At 44.6% G+C, this 19711-nt stretch overlaps 2 protein-coding genes across 6 annotated transcripts in view; both read right to left on the reverse strand.

Moving 5' to 3' along the window:
- Positions 1 to 2465: 2465 nt before the first annotated feature.
- Positions 2466 to 10589, reverse strand: UMPS (uridine monophosphate synthetase). The gene is made up of 6 exons (XM_006017915.3): positions 10366 to 10589; positions 8534 to 8687; positions 5941 to 6609; positions 4916 to 5091; positions 4248 to 4362; positions 2466 to 3151 (listed from the first exon to the last, which is right to left on the reverse strand). Exons 1-6 carry the CDS (start codon positions 10543 to 10545, stop codon positions 2970 to 2972), a joined length of 1476 nt encoding a protein of 491 aa, XP_006017977.1. The 5' UTR covers positions 10546 to 10589; the 3' UTR covers positions 2466 to 2969.
- A 220-nt stretch (positions 10590 to 10809) lies between these two features.
- Positions 10810 to 19711, reverse strand: part of LOC102377708 (kalirin RhoGEF kinase) — a 140371-nt gene continuing 131469 nt past the window's right edge. For all 5 annotated transcript variants that reach the window (XM_025196963.1, XM_025196965.1, XM_025196962.1 and 2 more), the window contains one exon: positions 10810 to 18192. In XM_025196963.1, coding sequence (XP_025052748.1) covers positions 17647 to 18192 — 546 coding nt within the window. In that variant the 3' untranslated portion in view covers positions 10810 to 17646. The remainder of the gene's footprint in view (positions 18193 to 19711) is intronic.

Raw genomic sequence — 19711 nt, forward strand, 5'->3', positions numbered from 1 at the left:
ATTAACTCAGGCCAGGGCTTCTAGCCCTTGATCAGTGAGGTTTAGAGATTTCCCGGTTGTTACATTGTCTTCTATTGAGTTCTTCCCTTGGTTGATCTGCAGCTTCCCAGGTGATAATTGCTGTCTGCTATTATGTTACACATTCAATCACTGATTCACTAGCTCTTTCAGGGGCCAGCCTGATACAGGGAAGGGCAGTTTGATTCCTGCCCTTGTTAACATTGTTACAATGTATAATTTACCTATGAAACTAAACACATTCAGTTGAAAGGTGAGGAGTATAAAATATAAGCTACAAATGCCATGGCACACAAATAGATAAAAATACCAAAATACAAGGGGAGATACAAAATGCACACATACAAATTTTAAAACACAATTCCTTATCTTAAAGTGAAAGAGAGAGGAAGGAAGAAAAGGTAGGAAAAGAGAAACATATCTGAAGAGGGGAGAGCAAATGCAGGCAAGAGGAAAAGGGGGCTTTCTGCTACACCATAAAAATCCATTCCAAGTCAACTGAGGTTTAAACACAGGAATTCTACTTGGCAACCTTGGAGTGGCTTTCAAATAGAGATGAACCTGCCAGAAAGTGACCAACTGATGCTCAACCACTTTAGTACATTCGGAAAGCCTGCTATTCTTACCCACGCCAGCCACGAGCATCTCAGTCCTACATTTCACCTTCACTAAAGGCAGGTGAAGTAGAATAATAAGACACCTTCCAGAGGGACGTAAGAAATGAAAGGGATTGCACCACATGGTCTGCCATAGCAGGGGATCAGACTCAAGAGGTCCCTTCTAGTCCCAGCGTTCCCGCAGTGCAGGGAATGCCTGAAAAGCACATCGACACAAACACTAGAAGCACTGCAGGATGCACAAGAAGAGCAAGGGCAGGAAGTTCTCTGGCTTGCAAGCTTCCTTGAGCAGATGTCATCTCTTTTATTACACCAAGTAGATGGAAAAAAGTTCTTTGCAAGCTTTCGGACACAAGCACCCTTCTTCAGGCATAGGGAGTCTCTGCTGTTCAGAGACCTCCAAGGAACAAAAGAAGCTAAAAGCGTGACAGGATGTCAGAGAGTGACACTTTTAGCTTCTTTCATTCCTTGGAGATCTCAGAACAGCAGAGACTCCCTCTATCTGAAGAAAAACGCTTGTACCCGAAAGCTTGCAAAGACCTTTTCCCCAAGTACTCATTTGGTCTAATAAAAGAGATCACATCTACCCAAAGAAACTTGCATGCCTATGCCCTTAGACCAATACAGCTACAACCAAAAACCCTGCAGCATGAAGTTCTCTGCAAGTTCTAACCCAGCAAAGCCCTATACAATCCACTACAATTCTAACATGCTCCTCTCAAAAAAGGGTAGTTTCTGGTATAAAAAAGGGAGTTAGGGGGGAGTTATTTCTCACTTACATCTTGGAATTAGATTTGTTCCAACTCCACAATGAACCACTATGTTTAAAGGGACTACATTTCAGGCTTTGTATGCCATGTATGTACTTCCCGCCTTAGTACAACAGAAATAACCCTGAAAAGACGATAGAAGGAGGTGGTGCAGTGCCCAACCTTGGAAATCTTTAAGGGGAGACGGGACAGACACCTTGCTGGGATCATTTGATCTCAGCAGTATTCCTGCCCAGAGCAGGGGGGTTGGATTCAATGATCTTTTGAGGCCCCTTCCAGCCCTTAATTTCTGTGATGCTATGAAGTCCATGGTCATTTATGTATTTGCTTTCTCTAAATTTTCCATGTCATTTCACTTTCAGGTAATATGCTGTAACAAATATAAGATGACTTTATACTTTTAACTCAAAAAGAACAAAATATGCAGTGATTTGTTTATATCCTTTCATTAAAAATCCTAAAAAGCGAAAACAGTCATGGAGAAGTATTTCAATTCTAATTTATTTCTACAGAAAAAAGCATAAACAGTGGAGTAATGCCAAGATCTTAAGCTTTTGCTTCTCATTATTGAACCCACCCTCATTCCTACTTAATACCACTTTGTGATAATGGGCACATCTAAACGAGACGCTAAATGCGCAGTAGACTAATTCTACTGTACATAAGCACAGCAGGCAAAAACCGTGCTAATGCAGTAGGATTAGTCTACAGCACATTAGTGTCACGGAAAAAGCATGCTAGTGCTACTGCACAGTAGTGCCAATTACAGCGCGCTAAGTTAGTACCTGTTATTACAGGTACTAAACTTAATGTTCCTTAATTACAGCACATTAATGAACATGTAGACATGCCCAGTGAGTAGCTATAGCTTAATTCTGTCAGAGAGATTTTGAGATGAACCATCATACCAAACAATTTTGACTACTCATAACCTCAGGTTCATGGCTCCCAATACCCTTCATCTTCTTTAAAAAAAACCCAAAAAAAAAACAACATTTGAGGCACAAGACAAGGAACGTACAAGTACAGTAATAAATCAGTAGTAACGTAACAAATTCAATTTAGGAAGACTCGCTGAAAACGTTTATTAAACTGCACATTGCTGCACTTCGCATGGTGAGAATTAGAACATGGTAGGTTGCGTTTGAGCACTGAAAGGTCCACGTAGTAGCACAGTACTGAAGGAACTGCCCCTGCACTGTTCTCACAACCAAAAGAAAAACAAGAGGACTACGATAACTATGCAAGTTCACCTTGGAGTGTTCTCATTTACTCTTGTCTAAACTAAGCAGCAAGTAGTCTAGTTTCAGATTGGCTGGAAATCCAAGCCAAGCAGTGACTTTTGATTTTACATTTTTAAATAAATCCTTCAGTATGGGCATGACTGTATATATGGATCATTACATATTTAGTCAACAGCAGATTTGTTCCTTAAAAGAAAATATTCCATTGATTTAATAACAACTCCCCATCTAAAAAACCATGGAGAACCTTCTTCAAATAATACAAGTGCCTTCTTGAATGCGCTGGATTAATTTGTTCACTGGAATGACTCAAGCTCAGATCAGTCTTGTGTGTGAACCCCAAGTCTGCTCAAGTAGCTCTCCCATCCTGCCTTCCTGTACTTCTCCGCTTCTTCAAGACGATTCGATGCAGATAAGATGCCACGTCCCACAATAATGATGTCAGACCCTCTGTTGCCAATAACTTCCTGAGGGCTTAAGTACTGTTGTCCAAGGGCATCACCTGAAAAATTATACATAAGCAAATTTGCCTTTCTTATTTCTAATAAAAGGCACCAACAAGATGTTCTCAACCAGATAGTGGAACTTGAGAAAAGACCATATGCATTCGCTGCATCTACCTAAACTACGAGTTCATACTACCTCAAGGAACGCACTTCTTGTAACACAGCTAAACAATGATACACTAATATTAATTCACACTGAATTCAATACATAGTGCCTTCCTTTTCACGCCTTACACATTATAGTACAGGGAGCAGCATGCCAAAGAAGTCTCTAACAGAATCACTAAAACTTAGAATGAGCACAGGACTTGATTACTGCTGCCAAACTGCATTTGTGTTTAATGTTATAGGGCAGGGGTGTCAAACAGAGTCTGCAGGCAGAATCCAGCCTGCAGCGCTCATTGCTGCGACTGCCAAAAACTGCTGTTTCAATGTAGTTCCAGAATATAGGGAGTGAAGGCTGCCCACTTCCCCTTTCCCCACTGCTGAAAACAGGGGTTTTAATCACCCCTGGCAACTTAGATCAGCAGTAAAAGGGGGGGGGGAGGGCGAAGAGGGCAAATGGCAGTAAGCAGAGACCTTTCTTTGGAGAGAACAGCATTTATTCAGCTCACTGTTGCTAACAGGTTGCCAACGCCTGACCTACGCAATGGAACGTGCAATCTAATGATAATACATTCCACAGATCCTGCGTGCGCTAAGGAGCTGTACACTCGAACGCACATAAAGCTCAAAGCGCCTGCTGGTCCCCTTCCTGGAAAAACTGGCTGTTTTCTGGAGGACAAGGTATTGAAGCCTGAGGGGCTATACTTCTCTCAAATGCTCTCATACTTGCATTCAAGTATACACATTCATTGGAGAATACTGTCCATGTGCAATCAATCTTTTTCTTACCAGAAAGCTAGTGACCAGTTTCCAGAGAAACCAAATCACACGTTTCAGCAACAATAAAGACTGAAGAATCAGCGACACTACACATCTGAAGAAAGTACATTTACAGAACTATAAATATAATCTTTAAATAAATCACTTCTGAGGTGATCAACATGTGAAACATCATCGCTAATTCGACCCTCCACTTCCCCAGATTACCTCCAGCTTGCAATTGGACGCCTGGAGTCAAATGAAGAAACTCTGGTTTGTTACTAACTTGAGAGCCAGCAATGAATCCAAAAACAAAGTCTGAGTTTTCCTCTGCCATTTGTACCTAAGAAAACCCAGAAAGAACAGATAAGAGACCTAGAACCAAGGCTGATCAATGTGGTTGCAGGTCAAACCATTTATGGACTTTGTGAAATAGGATCATGCATCAGGGCAGAAGCACGCAGAAGAAATGTTTCAGTCCTTGTTTCTGGGCACAAAAAAGAATCAGAGGAGACAGAACTGATAGCTCCTAACTAAAACCTGAAAGTAATAAGTAGCTGTAGGACAAAAGAGCAAAACATAAAAACATGAGCTAATAGAATGCAATTACACCAGTCAAGAGTGAGCTTGTTAAAAAGAAGAAATAAGCAAACTTCTACAGTGGTCAACACGATAACGCAAAACAAATTAGCAATAATGCAGCCTGCTGATATGAACAGGTGCAGGCTACCCCCTAAGACATGGAAGTCTGGTTTAAATCTTTGAAAAAAAATCCTAGTGTAGTGGTAGGTGCACCCGAGAAGCTCCTTGTAAACAGGAACTCTGATAAGAAATGCCCCCAATCTTCTTTAGCAGAGCACTGGCAGGTCTTCCAGGTGAAACAATTGCTTACTTACTGCAGCTTTGGTGTAGTCACCAGTAGCAAGCGATCCTTGGGAGCTCATCTCGGCAATCAAGAGGCAGCCTCGTTGCAAAGGAAGCCCAATTTCTTTCAGCCCTTTCACAACTCCAGAGCCTGGGACCACATGAGCATTGACAAAATCTGCCCAGGAAGCGATCTCGAATATGCCACCTGTGAACAGAGAGAGGCAGTCGGTATCAGCAAAGCACCACTTGGAATCCATCAAGGAGGAAATACGACCTTTAAAAAACCCATTATTAAGCAGTATTAACTGTAGCAGGTACTAGCTGTTACTAGTGTCCTGTTATCGCACAGCCTATTAAATGCATAAACTTAGCAGGCTGGTACATCTCAATCATGTTTATCTTCACAAAGTTGTGAAGTTTACCATGGCTGTTGTTCCCTTCATCACTCCAGCTGCTGCTGCCGCTCAGATCTCCAGGCTCCCCCTCCCTTCTCTGGCTTCCACTTCTTGCTCCTGCCCACGTGGTGCAGTGGTTGGGGGACGAGGGGGAGCAGGGACCAACTGCCTGGTGTTTGCAGCTGGGGAGGTGACATGGACCCTGCTGGTGCAGCCCCTGACCTAGAGCTTACTGGTATCAGGGGTCTCTTTCAAGAGAAACTACAACCAAGTGACAAAAGAGATTTGGCTAACAATTGCAACTCTCCCATCTGGAATAAGCTGTTACAAACAGTACATCATGTGCTACACAGCCTTTGTCACCATAAGAAACTGCACCATATTTAATAGTAGCATAAGAGTGATGTTGTTGTGATGGTCCAGACATTATGTGAGGCAAGTTCTTAGGGTGATATCTTTTACTGGACCAGCTGAGTGGTTGGGATAGATTTCAACAAACTTTCAAATGAAGAATGCCTTCCATTTGAAAGCTTGTCAAAATCTATCCCAATTACGCAGCTGGTCCAATAAGAGACCACCCTAAGAAATCAGTGCCTCTGCCATATTTAATAGGAACATATACTAAGAAGTTCCAGAGAACCAAAGCTGAGAATTCTCACCTTCATACTGATGTTTCACAGTGTTTCCAATGTCTGCAAACTTCCGGTCTTCAAAAATCAAGAACTGGTGTTTGTCTGCAAGAGCTCTCAATTCCTTTGCTACCTCTGGAGCGAAATCTTTCAGGATATCTACATGGGTCTTTAAGACGCAAATGCTGGAACCTAGGGTAGCAGCCAATTCTAGAAGCTCCTTGGAGTCTGTGACATCAGCAGAAAGGCACAGGTTGGTTTGTTTCTTCTCCATAAGGTTGAGGAGTCTTGTGGCAATAGGATGAATCCCAGGCAGCTGAGCACGAGCGCTGAAGGTCATTTCTTTGCACAGTCTTTTTCCGGGAGCAATCCCGTTTTGCTGTGCTGGTTTGAAGACTGCACCCTCAATGAATTTCTGCACTTCCTTAACCATTTCAGAGTCAACTTTCTTTTGCTTCTGGAGAATTTCCAGCACAGTGGACAAGGTACAGACAGAGTGCAGGTGAATTCCTTTTTCTGCTAACATGGCTTTCCCCCCCTGTTCCCTGTCTAACAGCACTATGGCATCAGTGACTTTTAACCCTTCTTTCTGAAGAACCTCTACCGTCTCCAAGATACTAGATCCGCTTGTGACAATGTCCTCAATGATCAAACAGGTTTGTCCTGGCTCAATGGTACCTTCCACCAGACGCTTTGTTCCTTTAAATATGAAAAAAAAATAAAGAATATGAAACTGCTGCTTTAATATTATCATTGTAAAGATATGGTGCCTTCTGGGAAATAGTTTTGATAAATAATGGAGCTAGGTGTGAAAGAAACAGGTAGCTTTGCTTTCCTTGTTAGGAGGTAAATTTGGTACTCCTGAGTTTGGATTATCAAAGTTTTAGCCATGGCTCTGTCACAGACTTATCTCTAGGCAAGTCACTTAAACTTCAGGAAGTGAGTAAGCTCATGGAGGCCTTTGTTTGAGGAAGCGGTGAGATGAATTAATATTTGCAAAACTTGAGATCTTTGTTTCCTCACATCATTGCCAAGGTCCATATTCAACTAGTCCTTGGATAAGCAACTATAGTAACGGGCAATTTTTTACCGTTATAAAAACACTACTACTGGAACCACAGAATTCATCTCTTTTGTAGCTACTTATGAGAGTTTGAAAGTGAGTAAGTTACCTGCATTACTGAAACTTTAATATATTTATCACTAACCTCTACCTAAGAGGATAACTTTCCTGTTAAGATGGTTATGGAAGCTACAGAGCCTCTAACTTCACCAACAATGGGACATGAGCAACAAAAGAAACTCAGTCTCCCCAAAAAGTCATGAGCAGCAGCAGGGCAGAATGCAATGAATATAGTGGTTAACAATATTGTACTAGGATGATCTGGGGACTCTGTCTAATCATGGCTTATGTTTCCATTTGGTATTGGGAACTCTACCAGGCTAACTGCATTTTAACTGAGGGGCTTATCCATTTCCTCTTCTGTTTTTCTCTTGGCACAAAAAGTGAGAGAGATTCCTATGGCTGGCAAAGACTAACCATGAATGGTCACTTAATTTTGATGGATAAAATCTTGGATAAAATGATAGTCACCCTTTAAAGGGAAACCAGTTTTCCAAGTCTGATTTCTGGGACTGAGATAGTAACTAAGTAGAGGATCATTTGTTCATTGATAAGAAAGCTTGAGGCTATAAAAAAAAGGGGGAGCAGGGGTTCATGGGCCATTTCAAAGAGAGGGAGAAGAAAGGGGCCTACTACAAACACAAACCACCTAAGAATGAAGGAATCTTTCTGCATGGAAAAGGGAAGGTGAGGCTCCTTCATGATTTAGAGAAGGTACATAAAGGAATCCTGGACTCCCTAGCAAGCCTGTGCCGCGTTCAAAGGAGGTGAGGAAATGCATACAGGGGTTGCTTAGCCCCTGGTGCTAGCTAAGATATAGTGATTTTGGCTTTGGTATCCTTCCCAAAGCTTGGGTGTACGTTTCCTTTTGCTGTCACACGGTGCTGGAAGAGGTACCCTTAAAGCAGGGGTGGGCAAAATGCGGCTCCATCAGACCATTCTATCCAGCATGCGAGGCCCTTAAAAAATGTAGAAAATGAATATTTATCTGCCCCTGGCTGCCTGTCATGCAGCCCTCGATGGCTTGTCAAAACTCATTAAGTGACCCTCCACCCAAAATAATTGCCTGCCCCTGCCTCAAAGTCAGCAGGATTCTAGGAAAGACTGGGGTCAGCCAAGGGGAACTTGGAGGTGAGGCTCAGCACTGCTCCTACCAGCTTAGGGAAGCTGGGCATAAAGTTCTGTCTCCACAAAGGAACCAGTAGCCAGGAAGTGCAATGGTGGTGACAAGGAAAGGGACACTGCTGCTGCCAGCTCAAACCAAAGGGCACTTAAAAGCACATAGGCCTAACAGCTATCTGTTACATATGCAGCTGTGGGAGCTTCATCAGGGATGCGATACATTTTGGGAAGTAGAATTTACTAGTGAAAAAATGTTTTTTTACTACAACACAGCTTGACAGCTGTAAATGGCATATCAATCATTTAAAAATACTTTAAAAAACGAATATTACAAATAAAAAAGTGTTTCAGAACCTAAATTAAGTGAAATAATTTTACCGTAGTCCTTAGCTTCCTTCCTCCGTATAAGCATTGGGATCTGCTTGGTGGAGCAGATAATAGTAGCCAAAGGCAACGCCGTATATGGGACTCCACATACTGAGTCATACTTGATTCCAGCATCTTTGGCAGTCTGGAACAGATGATCTGCAACCTGGAAAATACACCATGTTTTTAAGCAGCAGCAAACATAACCTAAACTACATGCAATTCCCGGGGGACAACTTCTGTTGAATTCAACTTCTGCAATTTTCATTGCCAGGTTCTGATAAAGTAATTCTTCTGTTACAAAAAACTATAGAAGACCACAGCAGGGCAAAACATTTTGGACACTACAATCTCTGGGTTTATCTTGTAAATCATGTTTGCACACCTAACAGTGCTGACATCCTGTGACACCACACAAGACCCCTGAAAGAAGCTCAAGCCACCCTAGGGTGTTGCATCCATTGGCTGAGAGTCACCGGCCTACAGACAGAACTTGCAGAGCAGCCAAAAGTAGCAAAGCAAACATATCACAGATCCCTACTTGCACAATCAGTTACAATGTTTAGAGGCTGGCCTGTTTCCCCCAATTTTGGCCCTCCAGGAAATTAATTTTTGTAATACAGTAGCACTTGTTATCTCAACTTGGTAACTGGCTTCCATTCCTAGTGACAGTAAGGCAGCGTAGGCGTGATGGTCAGGGATCTGGGTTTTCTGTTTCAACAGGAAAAATGGAGAAAACTACAGATTTCCCCTTTGTCGGAGGAAACTGTGTATTTCTAATTTTGCCAGAGGAAACCTGAGGATTTTTCTGTTTTGCAAAGATCTCTCTGCAGGCAGGCACAGTTCCAGCCTGCAATGGGCTGGGAGGGAGCAGGAGGAGGGTGGTGAGGCAGCGGTGCCATGTGCATGTGCACGCTCACAAGCAGCTCCTGCAGGTAAGTGGGGTGGGGGGAGGCGCATGGCGGCAGGGAGCAGCAGGGAGGCGTGTGGGACCTCAATGTGTGGCTGCAGGGCCACGTCTGGAGTAGTGTGTTCAGACCTCTCCCCCCCCCACCCCACACACACACTGCAGAAAGGATATGGACAAATTGGAGAGAGTCTAGTGGAGGGCAACAAAAATGGTTCAGGGGCTGGGGGATGTGACTTGTGAGAGGCTGAGGGAATGGGGCTTATTTAGCCTGGAGAAGAGGAGAGTGAGAGGGGATTTAGTAGCAGCCTTCATCTACCTGACAGGGGGTTCAAAAGAGGCTGGAGCTGGACTGTTCTCAGCGGTGGCAGGACAAGGAGCAATGGGCTCAAATTGCAGCAAAGGAAGTTTAGGTTAGATATTAGGAAAAAATTCTCACTAGGAAGGTAGTAAACCACTGGGCCAGGTTATCCAGGGAGGGTGAGAACTCTTCACCTCTGGAGGTTTTCAAGACCCGGCTGGACAAAGCCTTGGCTGGGATGATCTAGCTGGGGCTGGTCCTGTTTTGATCAGGGATTGGACTAGACGTGACCTCCTGAGGTCCCTTCAACCCTCATTATTCTATGATTCAATGAAAGTCGATAGACATGTATCGACTCTCGCCTCACAGGACGAGAAGAGGAGGCCACACAATGAAAGCAGTAGGCTGTCAGTTGAAAGTTAACAAGAGGCAGGTTTCACACGGGGCTCCTGCAGCAGCTGCCTGAAAGAAACTCCCCGATAAACTAGGGGGAGGGGGGAGGGGCACCTGTTTGCTAGGTATGCCACAAGCTACCCCACCCTGCCTGCTGCAATGCTTTCTGCTCCCTGGAGGTGCCACCCGCGGCCTCCCCGGGTTGAAGCCCCGCGGCCCGGCCCCCCCCGCCCGCGGCCCTGCCTGGTTGAGCAGCGGCGGGTGCGAGACGATGACGCGCAGGTCGATGTAGACCGGGGAGCGGAGCCCGCTCTTGAGCACGAAGTCGCCGAAGCGCACGGCCCGCGCCTGGTGCAGCCCCGACACCAGCTCCTCCATGCTGCCACGTGCGCCGCTTCCGGCGCGCGGTGATGACACCATCATAGTGACCGGGGAAAGGAGGGGACGCGGAAGTTGTTGCGAGGCAACTCAGAGGGCGCATGCGCAGAGCGAGAGGGAGGCAGTTAAGAGAACGGCGGGCGGGGTTCTGTGTGTGCGCATGCGTGAAGGGGGGGGGAAGCCGTTGAGGGGAACGGCGGGCAGGGTTCTGAGTGTGCGCATGCGTGAAGCGAGGGGGAAGCTGTTGAGGGGAACGGTGGGCGGGGTTCTGAGATTGCGCATGCGCGGCTACGTCACGCGTACCTCACTTGTTGGTGGCGGGAAACTGCCTCCACAGGCAGCAGAGGGCGCCACTGCTCCGCCCGCAGCCGGGCGGGATTCCCGCCGCTCCAGGAGCTCGGATGGCAGCGGCCCCACAATCGCAGGCCCATGGGCCTCTGTGGGGACACCCCCGTCACCTCCACACAGCGCCCAGACCAGCAAACCCTCCTGAGGCCACCGCCCTATCCAAACCATCCTGCACCAATCCATCACCTGGTTTCTTAGTGCAGTTGTGACCCGTGACGCCCCGAGATCTTGTCGATACGCCCTGGAGATCCCAACGGGAGGGCGACAGAGGAAGGCAGACACCCCCCAATCCATACCGATGTGACCGGGGGGTCCCGTTCTGTCCTGATCCCAAATCTGGCCGTCGCTTTGACCCTGCACGACCCTCCCACCAGGAGCCTCGGGGTTTGGTCGCAGCGGGATCACGGGCGCAGCCCAGACAAAGTCCCGGCTTTGGCGGCAGCCACCACCCAGCGCCTCTGAGGGAGACTTAAACACACGGTGACGTTGGCAGCAGGAAGCGGGGAAGGAGGCGAGCCGGGGAGATCTGCAACCTCCTCTTGGACACCCACCCACGATGGATAATAGTCCACCCGGCCTCGCTATCCTAACAGGGAAGAAGGGTCCACGTGGGGGCCGTGCCACGACCACGCCGACATAATGACAACTGAGGCAGAGGTCGCCCCGTGTCACGAGGCGCGTACCCAAGCCGTGGTGCAACACACTCCTTCCTTTAATGCCCCCGGCACCTCCAGGGGTGCAGAAGATGCAGCGACCGACGCGGATTCAAACTCCTCCCGGCTTCTGCCGACGCTCGTGAAATAAAACAGATGCACCCTTTGTCTGAACAATTGTCTTTAATAAAAAGAAACCCAGAAACCATATCATGAGTGTACGCTACAGGAATGCGGCGACAGACAAGATGTACGGCTCGAAGCGTCGTCTCTCGACGATCGCACGTTACGCGGGAGAGGAGTAATAAGATGCGACAGCAAGTTATCACTTTACAACGTTACACAGGGAGGGATCAGACTTGACAAATAAAATATTTACAAACTTACCTTTACAAAACAACCGTGTGTGCGTACAAAATGAAATTGGCCATAAAACAGAAGATACACTTAAGGCAGACCAGCAATACACTGAAACAATTAAGGCTGTGGAATTAGTTTGCACCTTGAAAATGCTGAGCTATTAGCAATACTGTTTCTTTTTTCCTCCTTCAATTGACTGTTGCCGAGATTGAATAGCATCAGCGTGCGCCGACTGTTTACTCTTTGGCCACTGCTGTTCATCTGGGGTTAGGTCTCACGGAGATGGCATTTGTGATTGTCCCCTGCATTTGCCTTCCTTTTGGTATTCGCAGAAAGCGTGTGTGGTTTTACTGACCTCAGTGGCAGAGTGATTTTGAACAGTTTGGTAGAAAGAGAAGTAAAAGCACCAGCATCAAAAGTTGGACATGGAGGTGAAATATGGCTTAAGTGAGTAGAAAAGATGTTCATTTTCACTAGCTTCATACTCAAAGACTACGATTACAGCAAATATTCAGAATCCTGACATTATGGTAACACTCACCGCTATACAGAGTCCAGAATAGGAATTCATCACTTGATGGCAGTGTGCAATCGGCCTTGTGAAACAGGATTTTTTTTGTTCCCTCAGGAAAGCACCATCTTCTGATGGAACGTAGAAGTGTGACCGGGACAATAAATCTGCATCTTTGAGAGGACTCTGCCTCAAGGGGGAACGGACAGGATATAAAACCGAAAGGCTAGTCTGCGTGTGTGCGTATAATGGTCATTCAGACCGTTCTGGTGAGCACGTTACTCACCAAACTGGTCTCTGAAGATTGTGTGATCTGAGATCATTTGATTATCATCCTCTAAATGAGAAGGCATTAAGGTACTGTTATATATAACCAAAGACCCTCCTTTCAAATAACATTGTACAGCTCCATCTTTAGCCTCTGCTGATGGTTTGCATAGCAAAGGTAACTCATGCCCTCAGCTATACTAATGAAATCCACCAAAGCCCCAGGAGTCATACAGGTGACATCCAGGGCAGAACTTGCCCAGATCTTAACTTATTTTTAAAGGGAACTAATTTTTTTTTTTCTAGCAGCCAGGTATCCAGGTTGTAGCTGTATTGGTCTAGAGGCAAAAGGAATCAGAACTTGTGGCAGAGGTGATACCTTTTTTTAGACCAACTAGAGGTTTGCAAAAAAAAAAAAATTTATTTGCAAGCTTATGGACGCAGGCACTGAAGATTTCTAGCAGCCAGCACCTCAAGATAGTATTGCTGCAGAAAAGATCAGTTATTTAGGGGAGGAAGGGAGAAGGGGGAGAAAGATGCTGGAGGATAAGAAGATAGGGCACGCAAAGCTCGGATTGTTTTAAGTTCAGTCTTGAGCTTTCTTCCTTTCTGCTTATTGGCCCTTTTCAGGAACTGAGAGGCAGCTAGCTGTGGCCTGCTGCACTGTGAGCTCTGTCTTAAGGCAGCACTTTGGGTCTGCAGCTATGTAGCTTGGCTGAGACATCAGGATTTATTTGTGTGGCAATCCTTGGTTTAGAGAGCAGATAAAAACTTTCAATACTGCATGGACAAGTATAAAAGAGTATGTGTAACGTATACACATTTGGCCTGGCCACTCTGAGGGTGTAGAGAAATTATCCTTTACCCCAGTGTCATTGACATCAGGCTTGTATACTAATGTAAATGATGTTGGCACTGGGAACAGACAGATGTGAAGCTGTTCCAGGATGATAGGTGCTATCACAGCACCTTGGCAGGGTGGCAGATTATTGCTTGTTTGTCTCTAGCACACAGCTACCATAGAGTGAACCAGTTTTATTTCCACTAGTAGAGTTTTACCTCTGATTCTTTCAGGGTAATTCTCCATCAGATCGGGTGAAGTTCCTTTGGCTTAGGGATTTTTTTGTTGTCCGATTGCTTGCTACATTTTTATACTGATATAATGCTAATTACACTGGTATAAATGTTTAATCTGTCCACACCCTCAGCAGAGCTAGACGATTTATGGGCAATGAGAAACTCAGCTTTCTCCACTCAGTTTATTTTTGCCATGTGCATTTCCTTAAAATTTGCCCGTCATAGTTCAGTCCATCGGCACAGGACTATAAAACAGATTTCTTTTATAGATGGATACTTTAGTAACTGCATTGCCACCTTCCAGGATGTCTTCCAGCAGGTGTGTCTAAACAACCAAGTGGCCCAAACTTTAGCATGGTAGCACATGCCCATCAGAGATTTGGGTTATGTTCTCCAGTTGCTAACCCACGCTCAAACTTGTATCAGGTTTTTGGTACTATTGTTACCTGTGCTAGTTAAATTATAACTCCTGAACAATGTCTTTCCATGCTACAGTCACACCATCATTTGGCTATAAGTGTGCCTTGAACGTTAAAGATTCCTGGCATAGCTTCATCCCTACTTAGCAACTGTCTTAGGGATTTGACTTTCTTAGTTAGTAGCCGAACTGAACATCATGAGCTTTTTCTTGTTTATTGTGGGAAAGACTTAACATGATGGAAATGCAGAGAGACAAGGCTGTTGTAGTTCTGCATCCACTAGTCTACTTTGCGGCTCCTTTTGCCCAAGGGGTTGGGCTTCATGGACATCATGGGGGCAGAGTTATACCCTCAAAGAAGTGCAAAGTCCAGACCTAATTAGTTGAGTGGGAGCAAGATCAGATCCACTCGTCTAGTGTTTAATGTACAATGACACTTAGGAGCCAAATCGCCACTTATTCAGACAAAACAATTCCTAATCAATGGGAATTTTACCTAGGTGACCAGCGCAAGACCTTGCATGAAACAATTCTAGATACACTTGTGATTAAAGAGGCCAGAATTTTATGAGTGTACAGAAAAAAAGACATGCTCAAGAAATGGATCTTTCCAGTGCAAAGTTACTAAACCAATGAAGAAAAAGAAATGCATAATATCTATGGGTTCAATGTTCCATATCTCCCAATTTCTCCTCTAAATGTCACCTCACTGTCTTAAAGCAGTTTTAGAGCCACAGGACTGAACCCAGCATCCTTTCAGCCGCCTTAATTTTATGCCAGTAAGACACTTAAAAAAATTCTTTAAACAACCCAATATTTTTCCTACATGTCCCAAAGTGTTATGCGCTTGGTGTGGCAATTTGAGACTGGAATGTAGTTGTAAGGAAATAAAATCATAAGCGACTCACGATTTTGCAAGATCCATGATTTTTTGAAATCATGCATAAAGTTTGAGGTTTAACAACTACACAGGTCTTAGGAAAGCTGTGGGTTCTATTAACCACCCTCCCATAAACCTTTTTTTTTAAGGGCAGCACAGTCATAGGAGATAGACAAGATATCCCCACGGGCCAACCTCTACAAATAGGAAGAAGGGGAAAATAAACAGTCCCATAGTGAGAAAGTACCTGAGAGCTGAGCTAATGTAAGAAGCCCATTGGTGGCTGTCATCTGGAGGAACATTTGCAGCCTTGCGAAGGCTGCTATTCCATTCTCTGTCTTGTCGGAAGGGGCCACTGCACTGCATTGCTTGGAAAATTAGCTGCCACATTAAAGGGAGGAAATAAAATAGGTTCCAGTTCATGCATTCTTTTCACCCCTGGCCAAGCCTCTTCCCTTCCTAGCCCTTCGGGCAGACTCTTGCCTTCTGTTACTGAGTACCTGACGTTCCCCCATCACGGATGCAGTGTCAGGTTGCCCCTGACACTAGCCAGTTACTTAGTCTCCCCCACCAATGGTGGGTCCCCTTTCCCAAGGCTCCATGTTTACATCTACACTTGTATAGCAGTGGAAGTCTTAGCCTGTTTCTTTCTGTTTCGTTGTCCACTAGCACAACCCACCCAACAGCTTAATATCCCACCCAAAAGCCACAGAGGGCCCTAACTTAATTGTGACTGGTGCAGTTTCACGGCATAGGACAAATGCAGTGCTCTAAAATCCCAGAAGGAGCTGAATTTTGAAGAGGATCAAGGGCTGGTAGAGCCCCAAGGCATTAGCAGTGGTGACAGAGGGATTTTGTCACTTTGGGGCTGCAGAGATTGTCTTTCTGCCTACCTACCTACTCCTGTGGACATTACCAGCAGACAGACCACTTACCACTGCTGGATTTCACTATTGCTCCTACGCAGTTCCTCAAGATAGGCTATGATGTACACAGATTAGCAGATCAAACCTTTTGCCTTGGGAAATCCAACCCTGCCAATCAAGAGTTTACTATCAACTGCTATGGTAAGAGCTTGAATATTACCTACCCCAGGCACACTGGCAGAGCTCACCATTGATAGAGCTACTACCCATGTGCCTGGAAAGATATACCCCTTTCCTGATTATCTGATCAGCCAGATCCCCCACAGGGTGCTGGCTTGGGACCCTATTAACTGTCCCAAGATGCTGGAACAGGATGAGGGAGCACCAGTGTATTGCCTACTCCTCCAGTCGTACTGCTTAAAAGGGAATATTTGGCCAGCCTGTGAACTGTTGGACCTCCATGTGAGATTTCCCATGTTGCTTGTATTTAAAGTCAGCTCTGCTACCATAACATCAATATGAAAATGTTGCAACTTGGCTTGGAATGATGATTCTGTTATTTCTAACTAGGCTTTGGACATAAAAGATAGCCTCACAAATGCTTTGGTGATGGAGCCTTAAAGCAGCTGAAGAAATATTTATGGATCTGGAAACATCAGCAACCAATTTTATACATAGAAAACCATTTTGAAGCTGTAAGCACAAGGATAAACTCCCTACTCTTACTGCACTTTGACTGGCTTTGGACCAAGCAGTTTTTGAAGCTAGAAATGAAACAGGGTCCTTTTTATATATTTATATATGTACACACAATATAGGTATATTGAACAACCTGTGATACAAAAAATTATCGTTAACATCATCATCTAGTTTACAGATACTGCAAAAATTTGACACCCTTTTCTCAACGCACAGGTTCTGCAAAAGATTTCTGTACAAGGCTTAGAAAACATTTTTTAAAAAACCATCGTTGTCTCATTGTGCTTAGTCAAAACAGCTTTATTCTCCGGTGAATTCACTGCCTTAACCGTCATTTTGAAAGTTACTGCATGTTGACTCAATATAGCAAAAGATTCTATAATCCTGTGTGGGATTTCTGCCTGCTTGAGCAAGACTGTGTAAAGAAAGTATTGAAATCTCACCATCAGAAAAGCTGTAAATAGAGCGTGACCTTGTGTGCCCTCCTCAGTGAAGTCAGTGGGAGTCCTGGGTACAGAGGGCTCACAAAATTCAGCCTTTATTAAGGACTTAGTTATCAGTGATTTCTGCAAACTCCAAATTCAATTTGGATTTGTTGTAAATATCGACTGCCTAGATTCAGCCTAGTTTTACCCACTACTCTGCTCCAACTCCATCATTTATATTTTGAAATCAGTTCAGCAAGACCAATGGGGGTCTCTTATAAGGCTGCCTTTAACAAAAATAAGGCAACAGTATTTTGGTTCCCTCTTCCAGCTGGTGGTGTTCATCTTAAACACCCTCTTTGTTGTGTGGACTTTACTATAACAGGCAGATTTCTTGCTTCCCAAGAATAGCCTTGTCAAGAGGCTGGATGTGCCCACCTGAAACCGTCTATATTCACTTTGGTTCTGAGTAATTGGACAGAGACTGCAACTACTGGTACAATTTATAACCCTCAGTCTGGGGAACCACATGAAATAAATACTTAATACAGAATTATATACAGACAGATTCTGCAGCATGTCTGCTCATACTGTATTCTTGGTCTTAGGACTAGTCATGTAATAGCTCAGGAATATATTGCATTACGTTCCAGAATTCATCCTACTCATTATGAAGCTCTTAACGTTGGGAACTGGATGCACGTCATATTGGTGCTTGCGGCGCTCTATGAAGGAAGCCAAGCGGGAGGTATCCAGTGGGATTTTGGAATAGCTGCCAGTATGCGGCTGCAGCCAAGGATGCTGTAAACAGGTGGCTGCTGTTGGTCTTCTCCTGAAGTCTTCCTGAAGGATAACATTGATGAAGTCTCTGGCAGCCAGGCTCACGTCCGAGAAATACTCTGACGGGAAACTGAAATCCACTCTGCACACATTGATGCACGTCTCTTCTTTGCTTTCATCCAGGAATGGAGAGACACCACTTAACATGACATAGGTGAGGACCCCAATGCTCCAGATATCCGTGCTCAGTGAGACAGGGACACCTTGGATAACTTCAGGAGCTGCAAACTCAGGGTTTCCAAGTAGTTGGTGAATGTGGTAATGTCCTGTGATTTGAACTGCATCTTCCAAGTCTATCAGCTTGACCCGAGGCACAGGGATCCTTAAGTCAATGAGCAGATTTTCTGGCTGTTGAAATAATAAGAAAAAAGTATATAAGGTATTTTTTGCATATGGAATTTATTTCCTTCATTTAAGGATACACCTGCTCCAATATTTAGCTTTGCTTTTAACCAGCCCATCAAGACTTACATATCATCATAGAGAAAATATTAATCAGGACACCTATTGCCTGGGACTGAATTCTAGCACTTCTTTACATGGCTGTAAATTCAGATCAAACTGGTTTAATTCCCAAATTCATCTTCCTAGACTGAGAACACAGATCTTAATTTTAGATTAAGACTGTATCATTAATTTATTTAAATACCTTTCGCTCATGTGGCAAGCTAGTTTCTTGAGGGTGTTTACCTTAAGAAGTGACATTTTGATCTCACAGCAATGGAAATTTGAAAAGACTTCACCGCAATCAGTAGAACTGCTGTAGATTTATACAGCTGAAGTGGGCTCCTGCCTTTGCTTTGGAAAAGAATCCCAAGTTCTAAGGAGCTCCCTGATGCAGGATTCACTTTCATTTCTATGTAGTGTACAGAGACACCTATCTACTTACTGTCCAGTCTAAGCTCTTGACAGGTCCAGCAGAGAATACAAAGAGTCACAGTGAAAAGGAATCCTGCTATCACAGACAGTTAGGGCTAAAGTGTTATACAGAATATGTTAGAAAACAGATTCTGTAACAGGAAATGGAAGAACCAAAGTAGCTTTTCGACTGGCTTATTTCCGAGCTGAAGATTCAAAATGACGTCTCTGTGGAGCACTGAATGCATTATTGGCTACTAATTGGAAAGGGAATTCGTGCAAGAGGGCAGGCTGGTCCCGTAGATTAATTAACTTCGCCATAAGATCTTACAGTGGAGTAATTAACTCTTCAGAAATACTTGTGTAGATGGTGACCTGGGCCTACACTGTACGTGGGAGCAGCTGATTCCAGCCCAAACCATGCTGGAGTTGATTTTTGCAGCTTCATCGCTCATGTAGATGCACCCAATGTAACCTGAGCCAAGGTTAGGTCACACATTGCTGAACTCCCACAGGCCTCACTCAGAACACTAATCCCTGTATGCTGTGCTGGCTATTATCTGTCAGACTAAAGAGTTGGGATGCTAATAGGTGGAACATTGCAGCCACCAAGTTAGGATGATGTCTGTATCATTCAGCATGACTCTGACCTTGGAGCCGCCTCCTGCTATGGGCACTAACAAAACAAGTTTGACTCCGGGTAATCTAGCTGAGGCTTGACACCAGCTGCTTCCTGGGTCTCCTATGTTCCCCAAATGCACTTGGGAGATTTCTCTCTTCCATTCTAACCAAACTGGTTTACTTTTTCAGTCTCTTGCACTGGGTTCCTCTCCCATCCCATTCAATGTTTAAGCAACTTGTCTCACTTCCACGGTTCTGTATGTTGTCTGCTCTCTTTTTCCCCCGTCTCGTACTCTTTGCTCTACTCACGTCTCCCACATTACTTCTCCCTTTCTATCTTTTCTTTTTTGAGGGGCCTCTTTCATTGCCCTCTTTTCCACAAGCTCTT

Source organism: Alligator sinensis, unplaced genomic scaffold, assembly GCF_000455745.1.
Source record: "Alligator sinensis unplaced genomic scaffold, ASM45574v1 scaffold4_1, whole genome shotgun sequence".
Taxonomy (NCBI): Eukaryota; Metazoa; Chordata; order Crocodylia; family Alligatoridae; genus Alligator; species Alligator sinensis.